The sequence below is a fragment of the Aedes aegypti genome, chromosome 2 (genome assembly GCF_002204515.2).
Source record: "Aedes aegypti strain LVP_AGWG chromosome 2, AaegL5.0 Primary Assembly, whole genome shotgun sequence".
Classification (NCBI taxonomy): Eukaryota; Metazoa; Arthropoda; class Insecta; order Diptera; family Culicidae; genus Aedes; species Aedes aegypti.
In genome coordinates this window covers 472,937,302-472,954,909 of record NC_035108.1, presented here as the reverse complement: position 1 = coordinate 472,954,909, position 17,608 = coordinate 472,937,302, and the positions used below count along the sequence as shown (strand labels likewise).

Here is a 17,608-nt window from a genome sequence, read left to right as displayed (position 1 = left end):
GGAAATTGTGTATTTCAAACATATCATTATCAGTTTGTTTCAGTTTCAAGCTTTATGGATGAGGCTAGATTTTTTTCCAAGCAGTGTTGTGAAAAACTCAATTTCTCATAATTCACGCTTGAGATTTTTCATGCGTGAGTTGACAATCACGCAACTCTGCAGTCAAAAAATCATCGATGAGTTGAGTCATCTGTTTGACTCATTGTCTCGTATTTCCACAGTTTACTCACACACGGCAATATTTTTTTGTTAGTCTGGTAAAAATATAGTAATCCTTTCTAACGTAAACAGCAACATTCGGGTTTCACGAGTTTTTGACGGGTTTTGCGACTGAATCATTTTTTTACGGTTTGAGTTGATTGAGTGGGTTTGCGTCTCTAGCGTGAGGACACAGGAGAGCGTATTGATTGAGATGAGAGTCATGAGTCTATCAACACTGTTTCTAGGAAGTGCACAACTTTCTTTCAACTCGTTCTTCGCATCATGACTAACTTTCAATGAGTTGGTAGAGATAGTTAACGATTAAGATCCTAGAAGGGGATTCGGGGATTCCTGACAAGGACTTATTAGATTTTCATTCAGATTCATGACAAACTTTTAATGAGATCTAGATTCCAAACGGGATCGAGCCGATAATTGATCAGTTTTTTGAAAGTTCTTTCTGGCACTTAAAAGTTTATGAGTAGATTGCTAATGATGTTTTAGTGTATTCTTGAAAAGATCCTTGACAGATTAGCTTTATATATTTGTAAAGGTTGACGAGCCAATTTTTTTTTTTTTGGCAAATTTCTTGGGAGATCTATTGAAGTCATGGAGAGATTCAATAACAATCCGTTCGCGGATTTCTGAGTTTGCTGATGACTCTAATTCTAGGTGGAGCCTTTTCTGTACTACTTTGGATAGTCCTCGATCTATGACAAAGTTTGTATGAGATACCTTACAAGATTTTGTATGGATTTTTGCAGACTAACAGCAAATTCTTTCAATTATACAAAACATTTAATTGGTGAGATTATTTATGAATTCATGACAAGATCTCAAGCCGAAGGCTAGGGATAAGGAAGAATGATATCTGATAATCTAATCTAATTGGACTGAGTGAGATCGATAGTATCTTGCGGTTTACTAATAGCTAAATGTACTTAAATATTTGCTTTTTACATTGCTTGTATGTTTGCTATTCGCAAAAACGCCCTAAACGCAAAGCTCATTATGTCAAACCATTTCGGTCGAGTGTAAATTTAGGTTTATAGTTTCTTCGGCAAAGTCGATCGTTAAAAAGACAATTTACACCGTCTTCAGCTATAGGCTGCACAGACTGAACATAACTAACATTAGACAACGGACACACGGAACGACCAGTGGACCAGTGAAGAGTTTTTCGTTTGACGAAAAGTTTTCTTCGGCTGGGGCGGGAATCGAACCCACACTCCGTAGCACAATACGCCTAAACGACTGACGCCGCTAACCGCACGGCTACGAAGCCCACCGAAGCTGAAAGCAATTGCTGAAGATGTAAAATTTCCAAAGCCTACTATTTTTGAAAAACTAACAAAATTTTGATAAATTGTGCCAAAAACCGAACAAAATGATTTGACATAATGAGTTTCGCGCTTAGGGCGTTTTTGCGAATAGCAAGCATACAAGCAATATAAAAAGCAAATGGTTAAGTACATTTAGCTGTAAGTAATCCGCAAGAATGTGCATAATTATGTTGAACTTTTGTTTTTACTGTAAAACTGTTACATTGTCATGTAAAATAATTTTGAACCTTTTTATAAGCGTAGCATACTTTCAGATCGCACAGAAAAAATATAATTAATATCATATCCTTGAACAAAAAAATAGACATGAATGTTCTGACCTTTCGTTAGTGGATGGCGATGAAAACACCTGCCCGAACTTGCCCGATCGCAAGGATGGCCTATACGCAATATCTCTGATTTTTTGGAAATTTTACTGAAAAAATCAACCAAAATTTTATTTTTACCATCAAATTTTAACCAGACCTTCTTTATGTTAATTAACACACATAGTCATAGGCAATATATGGTATTCTAATTGAAAAATTACAAACAAAACTCAGTTTTCAATTCAGTGTAATCTTGAAAATAGTTTAATTGTTGGCAGATTTTGTCAGTTTCCTGGCAAGATCCTCCAAAAATTTCGCAGAACTTTGTTAGTTATTGGAAGTAGTGAACAAAGCAATATATTTTACAGCTTTTACAAAAAAACCATTCGCGGACGTCTTGTGAATCTTTCTTTAACTCCTCCCCACAGCAGGATATAGCAGGGTATAGAAGCCCATTACCAAGTATTTTAAAATATTCAATGCAAATGACAGCTATATCCTATTTAAACTTCAATTTTAAAAATGAGTTCAAATTTGAACCTTGACACTTTTAATCATGTCTGACTTTCACTTAGTCGACACATTTCAGAAGGGACAGAAAAACAAAATACACCCAAAATTTAAGTATAAACCAAGGGGTGTGACAAAATCTCATAAATCGGGAAAAATGTTTTTTGGGCGTAAACCAACAACATGAATTTTAGTATTGAGTAAATATGTGTTTCTGGCCTAAACTTTAGCTTTTGGTACTAAAATTGGGACAGGTCCCTAAGACTCTATTGACTCCTGGGAATATTTTTGTTGAGAAGCTTGTGGAATTTGGAATGTTGAAGAATATGTATTATTTGCAGCTTTGTTTCACGTCGGCAGGATATTTTGAAAGCTACTGAGCTCATATATGGGCTAAATTGGGTTGTTTTGAAGAAACATTTTAATTGCAAAGTTTCGGCCGAGAGAAATACGCCATCTTAAAGTGAATCGCTGTTGTCCAAGTTTTTCTTCACTCTATTCTAAAAACGGACATGAATGCGATTTACTGCAGAGTTTCAGACCTTCGGATGGAGAAAAATCCACAATGTTAAAGTGAACGATGAAGGTGCCCAAGGAGTTTATCCTACTTGCCCAGCGGTATTTTTTGTTGGATTTTTTCTACATTGTTTATGGAATCCACATTCTTGGCTCAATTATTAGTAAACTCCTCCAAAGGATCATAGCAGGATTCTTACATTTGGTGTATTGCATTTGATTCCAAAAACCTTCACCTTTGAGGGTCTTCTTCTTCTTCTTTCTGGCATTACGTCCCAACTGGGACAGAGCCTGCTTCTCAGCTTAGTGTTCTCATGAGCACTTCCACAGTTATTAACTGAGAGCTTACTGTGCCAATGACCATTTTTGCATGCGTATATCGTGTGGCAGGTACGAATATTAACCCGAAAAGATCCTCGACCGGTGGGATTTGAACCCCCGACCCTCAGCTTGGTCTTGCTGAATAGCTGCGCGTTTACGACTACGGCTATCTGGGCCCCAGAGGGTCCGCGAGACACTTGTAAAGTTTTAAAGGGGGTCACAGCACCGAAAAGGTTGAGAACCACTTGTCTAAAGATGCACTGAAAAAAATTTCTCTGAATTTCCCATAAATTCTAAGGAGTGAACGGCCTTTAAGATATTCTATCAAATAATTTATATCTTGCACTGTTAATTTATTGTCAACTTCTAGGCAATTCCAGCCTAAGGAATTTTGCTGTTGTAAGGTTTTAAAGTTCTTGCATGGACACGACGGAACACGCGTTAAATGCACAAATTAAATTTGTGCAAAACTGCGAAAAGAAACCACGTGCTTCGGTGGGCATCGAACTCCAAACCTCTTCCGAAATTCAAACCATTTCGAACTGACAGTATTTTATAATTTTTAAATCAAAAACGATACACACAAAAAATAAAAAGTCAAAGGATCATTCAGTCATCTTTTTTAAATCTTCTTTAGTATCCGGGAAAAATCCGGGAATCGAATGAACGAATGAATAGACCCCTGTCTTTGGGTCTCTCCTTCACTGCTGCTATTTATCAAGCTTGTTACAACTTGCGAAACAATGCCTATCATGGACCGATACAGATGTGATGTTTTTCTTCGCTTGCTTTGATCGTGCTTGGCAATCAATTGAGAACGAATTCTGTAATGCCTGGTCTTGTAACCAAACACCAGCCGTAGAACAATTTGCAAAGCAATTCCTACGGCATGGATTTGTTTGATGAGAGCTCTTCCGGTTAGAATACTTAAAAGTTATCTGTCAAATCATACATTTCAAGTTAAAAAGAATCTAGAAATTTCATGTTGTGGGTTTTTCTAGTCATCCATTTAAATTTCATATTGTGAGTCTTAAATTTTCTGTTCACCCATTTGTGCGCATTAATTTAGGAATCTCGACCGCACCGCCATATCGGCATCCCAAAATCTGTTAATTTCCGCATCGTAAACCTGAGAATCTACCGCATGGAAGCCGACAGCGAAATGGGCTAATTGAATTACGGCCATCCCGGAAGAAAGGCTATTTTTCTCCATTTGGCTAATGCTATTCTTTACTGCCCTTGGCAACTAATAATACCCGAAACCGTCTGCGATTCAGCTTCTAGTCCAAGTAGGCTCACCGTGTTGAAATTTCTAATGTCTTGTTCGCATAAAAACAGAACCCAGCCTTCTTTGATGGTGAGGTCGCGTCGCGCGGTCATCTAGTTAGTCGGGTGGCCAGTTTAAAAACCCTCCGTATGATTTATGCCACGATTAGGCTCCCGTCTTTGTTCTGCCGGTACAAGCGTTTTGTTCTCCGGTTTTTCGTTGGTTCCGACTTCTATAACCTAGGTCTGAAGCTGTTTTCTCTCCTTCTTTGCGTCTCCGTCCTAATCGCAGAAGGCCGTTTACAGTTCTTGTTTTCATTTTCAAGGAGAGACGGCACCATTAGCTATTTGAATAACGATGCATATACATATTTTGAAGCTGGCGTTGTGCGTCTTGACGCCTTGCTTTTGTTCGCTAATTACCATCAATTAGTATGCTAAGTAGCTGGGAATTGCGAGTTCTTTCTTCTCCCGAAGATGTCTTGATTTAAGCGAAAGCGTTTCAGCAAACATTAAGCGAAGCCGTTTAAGGTAACGATCCGCACACCCATCTTGGCGATGTTTTACAACCATTGGCCAATTGTCTCCGAGACCGTGCCGAATCTTTTGAGTCTCGATCGGAATGTCTTAATGCCAAACCATGGACGGAGTGTGCCATTTTTTAAGTTGATGACATTTGTTCAAGGTCTGCAAAAATGATCACCAAGGCGACGCGAAATCAGCGCTCCTCTATCGGAACATGTATCAGTCATAAATTGACCGAAAAATAGCCCAGCAAAAGTGCAGAAGCCGTATCAAATTGCTCCCATTTTCTCTGTTATTATATTCCAATTTTTATAAAACAGAAACGCGCCAAAGCCGACCGCAACGCAACCATCCACAAAAAAAAACTCCAAAGAAGGAGGTGTAGAAAAGTCAAAATAGAGACTCCCGTAGACAGTGCCTGAATGGTGAGATGAGAATTGACCAACGGGATCCCGAGTAGTGGAGTGGAGTGGAGCAGTAGGCTATGGTGAAGAAGGGGGCGTTAATAACTGACACCTTTCGTAGAATCCCGCGCCACACAGAGGTCCACTTTCTTAAAAATCTGACACAAATCCCAATTTTCAAGGCCGTTTACAGAGCCGTGTACTAGAATGACATTCGAGTCTTGTATATGACATTGAAGAGAGTCGTACAGTGGAAGTCGAAATACCCGTATCTGTCGAAGGAATCAAACTCTAGTGGAATCAAATGGTATTGTACTACATTCGGTTTTCATTTTTATTTACAGACATTTTACTAAACAGCTCGAAGATTTATTGTTAGAATCCTCTTGCCTTAGTTTGCCTATATTTTTAATATATTAAGAAAGCGCAATTCTCGCCATGATTTCTCAAATCCGGACCACCGTGCACCACGAATCGCAGCAACCGGCTGCGGCTGGTGAGGTCGGTATGCGTTGCTACTGGATACGCGCTTTCGGAATGTAGATTCGAACTTTTGGCTTCCTGCTTGCATATGGATGAAAATTCAAGGAACCGAAACAACGGAACCAAACGTACAGGTTCATATGCTGCCGAGAAGGGGGGAAATTATTCTATTAATTTTTCGAGCGAAATCGGTGGAATTTGGACGAATCGTGCTGCGCTCCATTAATTAATTACCTTCCCGGGATTGATATGAGTGAGCGAACGGTTTATTCAATTTTGCTTTTTTACGCTGTTTGTAAATATATATGGATTGTTGAACTACATTCGGAGGAGGATATTTAATGATTTTTGGCGCAGTGTATTGGTTTTGTTTTTTTACCTCGGCTTTTCGTGGCCTAGCAATACAGTTTGAATAGCGGCTGATGGGAATTAAAGTTCATTCAAATGGGAACTATCAATGGATAGTGCACATGCAGAACGTTATAATGGCTACAATGTGTATTGCTGCGTGCGCCTTGCACAGTAGGCGTAATTAACACCGCCTACTATGCGAGGGCTCGCCTATGTCATCAAGGTGCGATATTGAAATACCGAAGCTTGGAATTCAACTTGAATTCCCTTTTAAAAAGTTCATGTGTAAAGATCTAATCAATACTTTATGACTGGTTAGCGGCAGGTATATTTGAGGAAGTTGTAATTGGGACGTAATTCCAGAAAGAACGAGGTTAATTTGGAATTCAAACAAATGGGCACGTGGCTTGCTGAGATCGGATCAATGGTTTTGATATTTCGCTGTATTGATATGTCATCGAAAATCGTATTGAAATAAAAATAGACTGCCAAATGATTCATATCTTCATTATAGTATGTATTACTCCTACTGTCGCTGGTAGCCAATCGCTTATTAATCAACCCACCTGGTGGTGTATTGAATGATATTTTCGGTGAATAACCTTGAGGCAATTAATAGCTTGAGCTCACCTCTGACCGCGTACGATTGAATGCACAATTTTCTTTAATTAATAAGCCTATTATAAAAATTCCGTTGCTCTCGGTTGGCATTCATCCCCGATCGCGAGTTGTATTTCTGTTCAGAGTTATAAATACCCTTAAGGGAGCTCACTTTGCGGTATACGACCAATTACTGCTAGACCACGTAATTGCACTTCATACAAAACTGACGTGAGATAGCCTTGTTGGTGGCTAATCTGTCCGATTGGGAACTATGCTTCCGAATAATTCCGAACGTTAGATTGCAATTATCGATAATGAACTTAATATTCAAAACATACGTGTATGCCACGCATGCATATGCTGTTTTGTCATTTTAAACGCGATTAGAATCAGCCCCGTGGGAATTACATTTTACATCTGAAACAGAATATTTTTCTTACCATCGATTCAATTCAATACTGAATGTGCAATTATATGATAAGGTACGAATAAACTTGAAATGAAGTGAGATGATCAATTCTTCGGCCTGCTGTGTTTTTTGAGGCATCTGAAGTGAAAAATATTTGAATAGGTACAAAACGATCCAGGCTACTATGTTTGATTGCAAGATATAATGTTGAGCTCCGAAAAGCGTGAATTTCAACTTCGCATTAGTCTATTGGACAAAACTCTAAACTTTTATTATTTAAGATGAATCTAAACTTTTATTATATTCGTAAAGTTTTGTAAAAAATCGCAATGCATCGTTCATGTAGATAAATCTGCACTAGAGTGCATTCGAAGCAATAATCTGTAATGACAGCGCGACTGTTTCGCATCAGTCCATGACGAATGCTGAACTACGTGCCTCCTTCATTCAGAGCCGTTGTCTTTCTTGGTCAGATGATCAAACACGACCGTCAGATTGGAAAGATTGAGCTGATCTCTCGTTTTTGTATTTGCTTGTGCAGGTGGAAATGCAAATCAGACGCAAAGGGAAAGAGATCTACAGTTAACCCTTTATAAATCGATATCGAGTTAGGAAGATATCAATTACAAAATAATTGTTAGTCAAGGGATCATCGAGATAGTCATGAAATCGATTTTGTACGTTTATTACCTGCAGATTAGATCCATAAAAATCGTGAGTGATGGCACAAGACAACCATTGTGACAGCTATGTTTGTAATCCGAGATAGTTCACCTTGAGTCGAGATACGAGAGTTACCTGTTAATGCATTGGATAATGGAGAAACCAGAGAGAGGAAATTTGAAACATGAGACCATCCGGAGTAAAACAAGGCTAGACAGACAGTTGTAATCGTTTTGTAGGTATCTCGCGGAGAGATGCATAATTTGTTGATCAATTCATGCGCGGAGAATTGTGACACAGCTGGGTTTGAGATATAGATGAAAAGTTTGCCCAGGAAGTGTGTGTTCCCTTTTGATGCAAATTTCCCTTCTAGCGAGAGAAGAGACTGGCGTTCCACTTACGGCTAGGCCGTGTGAATGAGTCAATGTATTTGGATGCAAAATGGATACATGTGATTTTAGAAATGATTTTTACGAAGATTCACTTCATTCCAAAAAATATAGGAGTTCTTGCAATTGCTATTCATTTTAGAATAATTTCCTAGTGTTTCCTTAATCGTACCTAAAAAAAACTTCGGGAATGCATAATAACCAGCGTGTCGACTACCTGGAAAACCCTGGAAAGTCAGGGAATGTCAGGGAATGTTCACTTAAGGTCAAGAAAAATATATCTCTCAATACTATCTATCAACATCAAACGTAAAAAGTTACTACTTGCGAAACATTTCCGATCATGGACCGTTACAGATGGGATGGTTTTCTACGATTGCTTTGATCGTGCATCGAAATCAAATGAGAACGAATTCTGCAATACCTGCTCTCTGCATAACTAAAAATCCATCAAAAATATTTCCTTAAATTCGTCAAAGATCTTGAACAGTCCCACCGAGGTTTGATAAGACTTCATTCTTTAAAAAATAAACACAAATTCAATCTTAGACAAAACACTTGAAGTTGTAAATCGTGACCATTCCCATTAATGTTAAAAGCATCAGTAACCAGTACTGTTCCGATCAAAGTGTGAGTATCAACGAAAAAAACCCAATCATCTCACGCATGGTAATAACCCTTCCCGAAATGGACCCTCAAAGTGCCATGTCATTTCAAACCGATAATTTATCCCTAATGGAGCCACTATACACGGACCATTGAAAGCAAAATTGGATAATTAATCATCATTATGCGATTATCTTCCCAGAGTGGACCCAAAGTACAAACTCACACTCTTTTCCCTATCGCACAATACGCGTTTAAGAAAAAAGCTCGCCTACTGTGATGAGAGAAGCAAACCAAAAAAGGCACCTTCTATCATTGTTCCCGGATCCACACAACAAGCTCATCCAATCGCTCAGTCAAATTGGATATCGGTTCGTGTCTGCCTAGCAGCTACCTATATCTAACAAGTTGGCACAACTAATCATCATTCTCACTTTTGCCGGGGGTAGGATCAATCTGTGTTTTGATCTAATCGTGTAAATATGAATAATTTCTACCACACAGCAATGCGAGCAACGACGCGACGGTCTGGAGGTGGAGGTGTCTAACAGCCTATAACGGCGATGATGATGGCAACATTTGATACAAATAACCACCGGTCGAGATGTGTGATACCTGCTGCATGTGCGGGTACCCCGATCAGAAAGTAATAACACAGTTATGACAACCGAAGATATTATTTCAGAACATTTTTTATATCGGAGTGTGTTATAAAATATAGACGGATAGGTGTTAAAATAGAAGTTTTTCAAAAAATCACAGTAGGGCTTTCTATAGTATTATCTCAAATAAAACATAACAACTCTCCCTCCCTTATAAGATACGGTATTCTCAATATCAAGTTAGAGAACCATAGTAAAAGTTGGTTTTCACGGCTACCTCGATGGTTCCTTAGATCGCATTTGTACTAGTTGTGTGTTCTATAATACGATGGTCCCTTCGATATCGAGTTATGGAGAGTTAGCTTTAATAATCGAGATTGAAAAATACGATGTATAATTTTAAAATAATATTGATCCTAAAACGAGATTGCCAAATATCTAAATATAACAAACTTTGATATGAAAAACAATTTTTGATGAAGATGAGTTGTTCTTATGTAATGCCTTTCAGATCGGGTACCAACTCTCAACTCACAACGACTTAGAGTAGAGACTGACAGTTGACTAATTGACGTCCCACACGTCACCTCTTCGGTGGCTGAACACTCAAATGGATGGCAGTGTTTCCAGATTACGATTGCAAGTTTTGCCCTGACCAATAACTAGGGTTGATACATATTTTAATGACCCTCAAAAGCGAAAAGTTAATTTTCCTTCGAATTGATCTGTTTAATTAACGTTTAATCTGGCATCTCTGCGCCTACTCTGACTCGGTTTGGCGCTTGACATACTGCTGTCAACATCGCTTACCGTCCCCTACCCGTTCCAAAAACCCAGCGACTACTTTGTTTAGATGAGAGTGCGGTGCGAGCCGACGTGATCACGCAAACGAATCAATTTATCAAAATTGATAAATGGACGCAAACTTCCTACTCTCGGTTTGCTGCTTGTTGGGCAGGCCATGTTTCGAATCGAATAGTGGTCAGTCGGCACTGTCGGTGTTTCATTCATATGTGCGTTTGTTGCGGCCTGCTTTGTCCGCCTTGAATTCTATTGATAGTGTTGAACTTCGTATGGCTTGTTAAACCCTTTCAGGACGGATGGGTCATGTTGACCTAGCTTCTATATATGGCCGTATACAATCAATAACCAAAGACAGGTGTACACCGGCTTCGGCAAAGTTGTGTCTTCAGTTGTTATATATGCAGCAAAAATATAGTCAAATAAGTTTTACTTGTATATCAAGTGTCCAGATATCCAAAACATTTGGTAAATTTTCAGTTTACCATTCATTTAATTTACTGTAAATTATCGAGAAGATTTCCAGTGAGCTGCCAAGGAAGTGGAAATATTAGTTGGCAAAGTAGCTCCGGAAAGCATGATTCATGTACATCTTTATAATTCTTGGTGGAAAAATGCCTTAAAAATCAATAAATTTGCTCAAAATTTGCTTCAAATAAATTACAAAATGAATTCCAACGATTTATTTAGGAGTTCATTTTGTGATTTTCACGAACTTCATAATGATCTGTTGTAGATACCCTCATAAATTCAACGTAGATTTTTTCTAATGAAAGTCATAGAAGTTATCTCGGAGATTCCATCATGAATTCTTTAAATGATTCTTTCAGAAATGTTTCAAGAAAATCAAGTACTCAAGGAATGTATCCGATGAATTTACCGTCGTTTTATAAGAACTTCCACATAGAATCCCATTTACAACCCCGAGTAACACACATGTTATAATTGTGTATTATCAACTCTTATATGACTAGTTTTGGTCATATATCAGTCGATAATACACAATTATAACATGTGTGTTGCTGGGGACATCTTCAAGATTTCTACTAGTAATTTCTCCATGTATTTTCTAAAATTTCCTTCAAAATTATCGTTCATATTACAACTGGAGAATTCCTTCAAGAATTGCTCCAGAAATAAGATTACTTCATAAACTATTTTAGAAGCTTTTAGAGATGTTTCCCAAAGATATCTACCAAGAATTTTCTTAGACATTTTCCCTGAAATATCTCTAGCAAAAGATCAAGAATTTAGATTAAATACATTTGTGAAATTTTTCAAAAAACCGCGAGATATTTCAGAAAAAAATCCAAAAGTAAATTTGATGAAACTTGATTAAATTTGAATGAATCAATGCTGAACTCCCACCATTTTCTATGAAATAAAATTCTTAGATAAATTGCTTAGATGATTTTACTTGAAAAAATATACGAGGAATTGTCAGGAAGAACTGCAGAAGTAATTTAGCATGGAATGTTGGAGAAATCTTTTCTTCTCCAAGGAAGAAGCTTCATGAGGAATTGACCTGTTCATGTTATAAGAGGAGTTCCTGGAAGAGTATTAAATATATTTTCTCGGATAACCCCTAGAGGAACTTTAGGAGCGATTCCTATGGTAAATGTGGATGAATCCTTGAAGGAATCCTTATAACAATTTCTGGAAGGATAACTAGAGAAGCTGGCATAGGAATTGTCATAGATCTCTCAGAAAAAAAAAATTAAAATTCCTTTAAGAAGCGTAGATTGTTTTTTTTTTCTCAAAAGAACTACTGTAGGATACTTTGGAAGATTTCCTATAGTTACAACTGAGGAAATCAAAATAGTAAAAAAGCGTTGTAGTGCTCAAGGATTTGCTGGACAAAATTAGCAAGTAATTCCTCTAAATATCTCTTGAAACAACGCTGGCGGATTTTTTGGGAGACTTGATGGTAGAATCAATAGAGAAAGTTCTGAAGGAGATCCCAGAAGTATACCTGAAACGATCTTTGTAGAAATCACAAGAATCTTGAAGAAATTATTGAAAATTGTGTCATAGTCTTTGAAGGTCCCTCTGGAATCTGTTGAAGCAGGATTCAATGCAAGCATAATAGATAACAAAAAGTGACTTTAGAGACCTTTTTGCTTAAAATAGAGGCTTTCAAGACGTTTCGTTAAAAATAGAGACTTGCATTTAAATAGAAACTACGCCTCTAAAACTAGATCTGCTACCAGCTTGGAATGTGTAAAAACCATGTCTCAAAGATGGCAACTAATTTATGTTTTCAATTATAAAGGCGAACACGAAATTATTGCGAGTCATTCAACAGGGCATAACTTTTCTACCATTGGGTAAAAATCAACCAAATTTTGCATACTTTCTCATTGATGTGTATTGTTTACATGCTGTCAAACTCGAAATCGTGTTTTTTGATTCAACGAAAATGGAGGTGAACCAATGCGAGTCGTGAGAACAAATTCTTTCCAAACACCTGGAATTTCCTGACCTGTCGCACCGGCAGTTGGGAAAAATGTTGTACATTCACCATTCAACCGTCTCCAGAGTGCTGAATCGGTTCTAGGAGCGGTTGACGTTAAACCACGGCAAAGGAGCTCGAAGAAAACCGGGACCGGAGAACAAAAAAAACGGAGGGAAAGGTGAAGCGGATGATTAAAGCAAATCCCAACGTCTCAAGCCGTGATTTGGCCAAAAAAATCAGCATGTCGCAGAGCTACGACTAGAATACAAAGAAGAGAGATGGACTACATACATACAAGGTACAGAACTTCCCAAACTGCGATGAGCAGCAACAATCTACGGCTAAAATTCGGGCACGGAAGCTCTACGAGAAGATGCTGACAAAATATGGCTGCTGTGTGATGGACGACGAGACATATATAAAAGCCGATTTTAAGCAAATTCCGGGGTTGGAGATTTTCTCCGCCAAGAACAAGTTCGATGTGGACGACAAATTTAAGAAGAAGAAAATGTCGAAGTTCGCCTTCAAATATCTCATTTGGCAGGCCATCTGCTCTTGCGGACTGAGAAGTGAGCCTTTCGTGAGAAAGGGCACAGTAAATGGAGGGATCTACAAATCTGAGTGCCTCGAGAAGTGTCTTTTGCCGTTCTTGCAGCAGAACGACGAAGCTCTGCTATTTTGGCCAGATTTGGAATCATTCAACTATTCTAAAAGTGTCCTGGAGTGGTATGAGGCCAATTCTGTCCATTTTGTTCCAAAGAACATGAATCCGTCAAACTGTCCGGGGCAATAATGAAGCGGGAACTTCGGAAGAGCAAGAAGACAGTCAAATAAGAGAAGGACATGTTAAGAAAATGAAAAAAAAACTTAGAAACTGGTACCGGATGAGACTGTAAAGACTTTGATGGAGGGCATCAAGCGAAAATGCCTTCAATTTTACACTCAAGGCTCCATCTATGAACTTTTCTTTTGATTTTGAAAGTAAATATATGTATAAAACTACCCTAAAATTTTGGTTTGATTCCAAACATTATAAGAAAATTGGCATGACATTTTTGGTGTCGCAATAATTACGTGTTCGCCCTTTAATTGAAATTAAAATCGGCTTGTTCAATTAAATGGTCTGTAACATACATCCAAATCTGTTTCAGATACGATTATGGGCCCCGCACAGAATGAATTTTGAATAGGTATTTAGGCTACTCTCATCATACCCTTGACCATGGGGCCCCCACACATTGCCGGTCAAGGTCACCTTCGAACTAAATTTTTAATGCTTGTTAACGTATTAGATTTCTAGAAATCGAATTCATAATATCAAATGAAATTCTTATCATGATTTGGGGGCCCCTATAAACTCGGGACCCGGTGCAGACCGCATCTACCGCAGCCCCCTAGCTACGCTACTGATCATATTCTAAAAGAAAACATCAACTTCAAAAGAATTTGGAGTACCTACAATATCTTGATTGCTTTGAATGCTTTTTAGATGTATCTCCCTTCCATCTATCTATCTATCTATCTATCTATCTAACTACCTATCTATCTCCTGTCTAAATAAATAAAAACGGAATGGTGTTTGTATGTCACGACTTGGCTCGATAACAGACCAACCGATTTTTATGATTCTTTCACGGTTGGATTTGGACATACTTTGGTAGTTGTTCACCCATGTTTATTGTGCAGTCCTTTTAAATGCATTCCTATAACGCGCACTCTTATAAGACACACTAGAGCGTTATAGGAGAACCAGGGCTTATGGGATTCCATCACTTTGGGGGTGTTGTTGCATATCTCGTATGCTAAAAGAGATAGCACAGTACTGTCTTGGGCGAAGTTTCTGTGCTAAGTATGATCTTCCTTTAGGAGTTGAGGATCATCCTTTTAGTTGAGAACTTGGCCGGTAAGGGTGCTTTTTCTGATTTACACTATATGAACCCTGAGGGATAAGAATGCAACATTTTGTAACATATGATATCTCTAGTTTTGGAAGGTTTGTGTCTTCGGAAGAGTTGTTCAGTAGCTCAAGGGCTGATATGCGGAGGTCATTCTGATACGGAATTACGCCACCAGGCGGCTTTTGCGAATAGCTCAGTAGCCTGACCACTTAGAATGATGTTTAGTATCACAAGGACTAAGTTTATTTGAGCCAAAAGTTTCAAAATTTTTCCACTAGGCGGCGCTAGTGAGCATGGAATTTTTGGTTTTGCAGATAGCTCCATGCACACTAGCGCCGCCTAGTGGCAAAATTTTGAAAATATTTGGCTCAAATAACGTTAACCCATGTGCTACTTAACAACTTTGTCGAAGACGCCATCATTCTAAGTGGTCAGGCTACTGAGCTTGATGAAATCCCCATCAGCCCTGGGTCTCCTATAACGCCTCCCAACCATGTGTCTAATAAAGACCTGACTGTATATACATCCTAACATCGATATTCCAAAACATTTTGGCTGACCTATAGCATCCCGAACATGCTCTTGGAACATATATTCTCCTTTTCTATAACTTCTATGATGAATCTGAAAATAAAAACTCATTCCTTGTTTAAAAAACAGTCGCCCTGAAAGGGTCAATCTTTTTTTTGTCATGGTGATGGAGGTAGTTGCTGGTGTAGGTCTTCTACTCTGTATAAGCTGACAACCTGACCGATTGCTGCTCGGGGGTTCATTAAAGATCGTTTTAGATTTCACTCCACCCTATATCCAGTAGCCTAAGCTTAGCGATCAATCATATCAATTACACCCGACCACGTGAGTAGCTGTAGCTAGCCACCAGTAGAAGAGTAGTAGTAGAACCAGTCCATCAGTTTTTCTACATTAGATAAATAACAATTAATATCGCATTAAACACATGTTTAATTTTAATTTTCTGTCGTTTTTTTTCTTCCACTTTTCCTCCAATCTCAAAAGACGGCAGCATATGGGCGGGTGGACCACAGCTACAGTAAACTCCAAACAGAATGGATTGCCGACGACGCCGAGCAAGAGTGCAACCACCAGTCCGGACCGACTTCGGGGGGCAACGCACGATCTGTTCGAACTGCTGGAACGAGTGCAATGTTCGCGGTTGGATGACCAGCGATGCGTTCTGCCGTCGTACTTCACACAGGTGCGTACCTATACACCAATTCCGAAACCGTCTTTTTCCGAAAATGAATTGCTGCTGTGTATTAATTAACGTCATCCTTGAAGGTCGTCGTCGTAGTCGTCATTGCTAGCGACGACGCACAGAGGAGCAACTAATGACAAATTCATTGCCATAATTTCAATACTGAATGTTGTGGTTACATGGAAAAGACATAAAAAATGATAAAAAAAAAATCTTTCTTCTTTTATTTCTTAAAAGTGGTACAGTCAACTCTCCCTAACTCGATATTTCGTATCTAGAAAACGAGTAAGAGAACCAGAGTAAAAGTTGGTTCTCATGGCTACCTTGATGGCGCCTCGGATCACAGTTGCACTGGTTTTGTGTGCTATAACTCGATACCTCCCTAACTCGATGGTCCCTTCAATATAGAATTATGAGGAGTAGACTGTATTTTGGACAAAGATAGACACTAAACATTTGTTCATTCCAAATGGAAAATCAGTAGTCGCGGACGTTCCCACTAGGCTATGGAAGGCTCCATCAATTTTGGCCATGGTTGATCCAAATCACTCCTCTGTGCGCCGAAGATCGGCTTAGCCGTTTTGAGTCATAATTTATTCGTTCACGTGCCACCACTTAGCAGTGGTCGTTATAAGCGTGCTCAAGAGTGCTGCAGTGGTCGCATCGCTCTTATGGGCATTATTTTCAGAGTTTCGTATAATAATTAACGACCAAATGGACCCAACTAGCACGCGACTTGTCTTGCTTCTTATTCGTTTGGGGATATCATCTTTGCGATCTTCCTTTCCGGTTAGTTTTCAGCAGACATAAACACTTTCGATCGCGCGATCTTCTCCATTTGAAAGGGTGATCATGCATGCACTTGTTTATGGCAGGGCTCAACGGTTATCCTGTTCAGGGCCATTTCCGATATTACCTTGAAACCCCGAAGCTAAAGAAGTCACCTGCCCGAACTTCAACTGGGTGTAATTGGAAAGCATTTCGGGTGACGACCACACGACGACATCTCGACGGACTCGGAAGAGTCATCGTTTTACAGCGCCATCAGAGTTATAAATTTAATAACCGTGCGGTGTGCCTTGATAGCGATCGCGTATACACATTAGAGAGGTTTTAACGTTTGAAACATCTTCTCTTCCTGATGCAACCCAATGGCTTGGGCAGGCAGCTGAGCTGGAATCATTAAGTTCTTCTCGTTCTCGCGTGTTCTTGCTGCGCGTGATGGTTGGCCGTTTTTGCAACGAGCGTTAAAGTTTGATGTACAAACGACGCGACGCGATTATCTTAAGAGTTTCGTTAATTATGCTGGTATTTGATATCTTACATTTATGTACTGCCAAATATCTCTTTTCGTCAATCTGTGTCTTCGCTGCTTCTTTGAATTGAAAGCTGATTCAATTCAACACATTTGACATTATAATCTGTCTTTGAGTAAAGTTCAGCTGTTCGAAACAGACCTTGCTCTTCTGGAGTGAACAGTGGCGCTTAAGCCTAGGTTATAATAAGAGCCAGATCACTAGGAGCAAATTCCGCTGTTCCAACCACTGGACCATTGGATAACTATGGCGTGAAAACAACCATTCGTAGCAATATCACTCCCAACGGTCATCCCCCTGTCGTATCAGTCGCGTATAATCAATCCTGGACCATCACCCTACCAAATCTTTGATAAAGTCAGGTCTCGTATTAGACGCTGCCACCCACTTTCCTCCCACCACAATTTCTCACCTTTTTCTAATGG

At 39.0% G+C, this 17,608-nt stretch overlaps 1 protein-coding gene across 7 annotated transcripts in view; it reads left to right on the top strand.

Annotated features, from left to right (window-relative positions):
• LOC5567344 (rap1 GTPase-activating protein 1) overlaps positions 1-17,608 on the top strand; it is a 513,675-nt gene that overhangs the window by 327,779 nt on the left and 168,288 nt on the right. For all 7 annotated transcript variants that reach the window (XM_021848361.1, XM_021848360.1, XM_021848362.1 and 4 more), the window contains one exon: positions 15,669-15,867. In XM_021848361.1, coding sequence (XP_021704053.1) covers positions 15,669-15,867 — 199 coding nt within the window. The remainder of the gene's footprint in view (positions 1-15,668; positions 15,868-17,608) is intronic.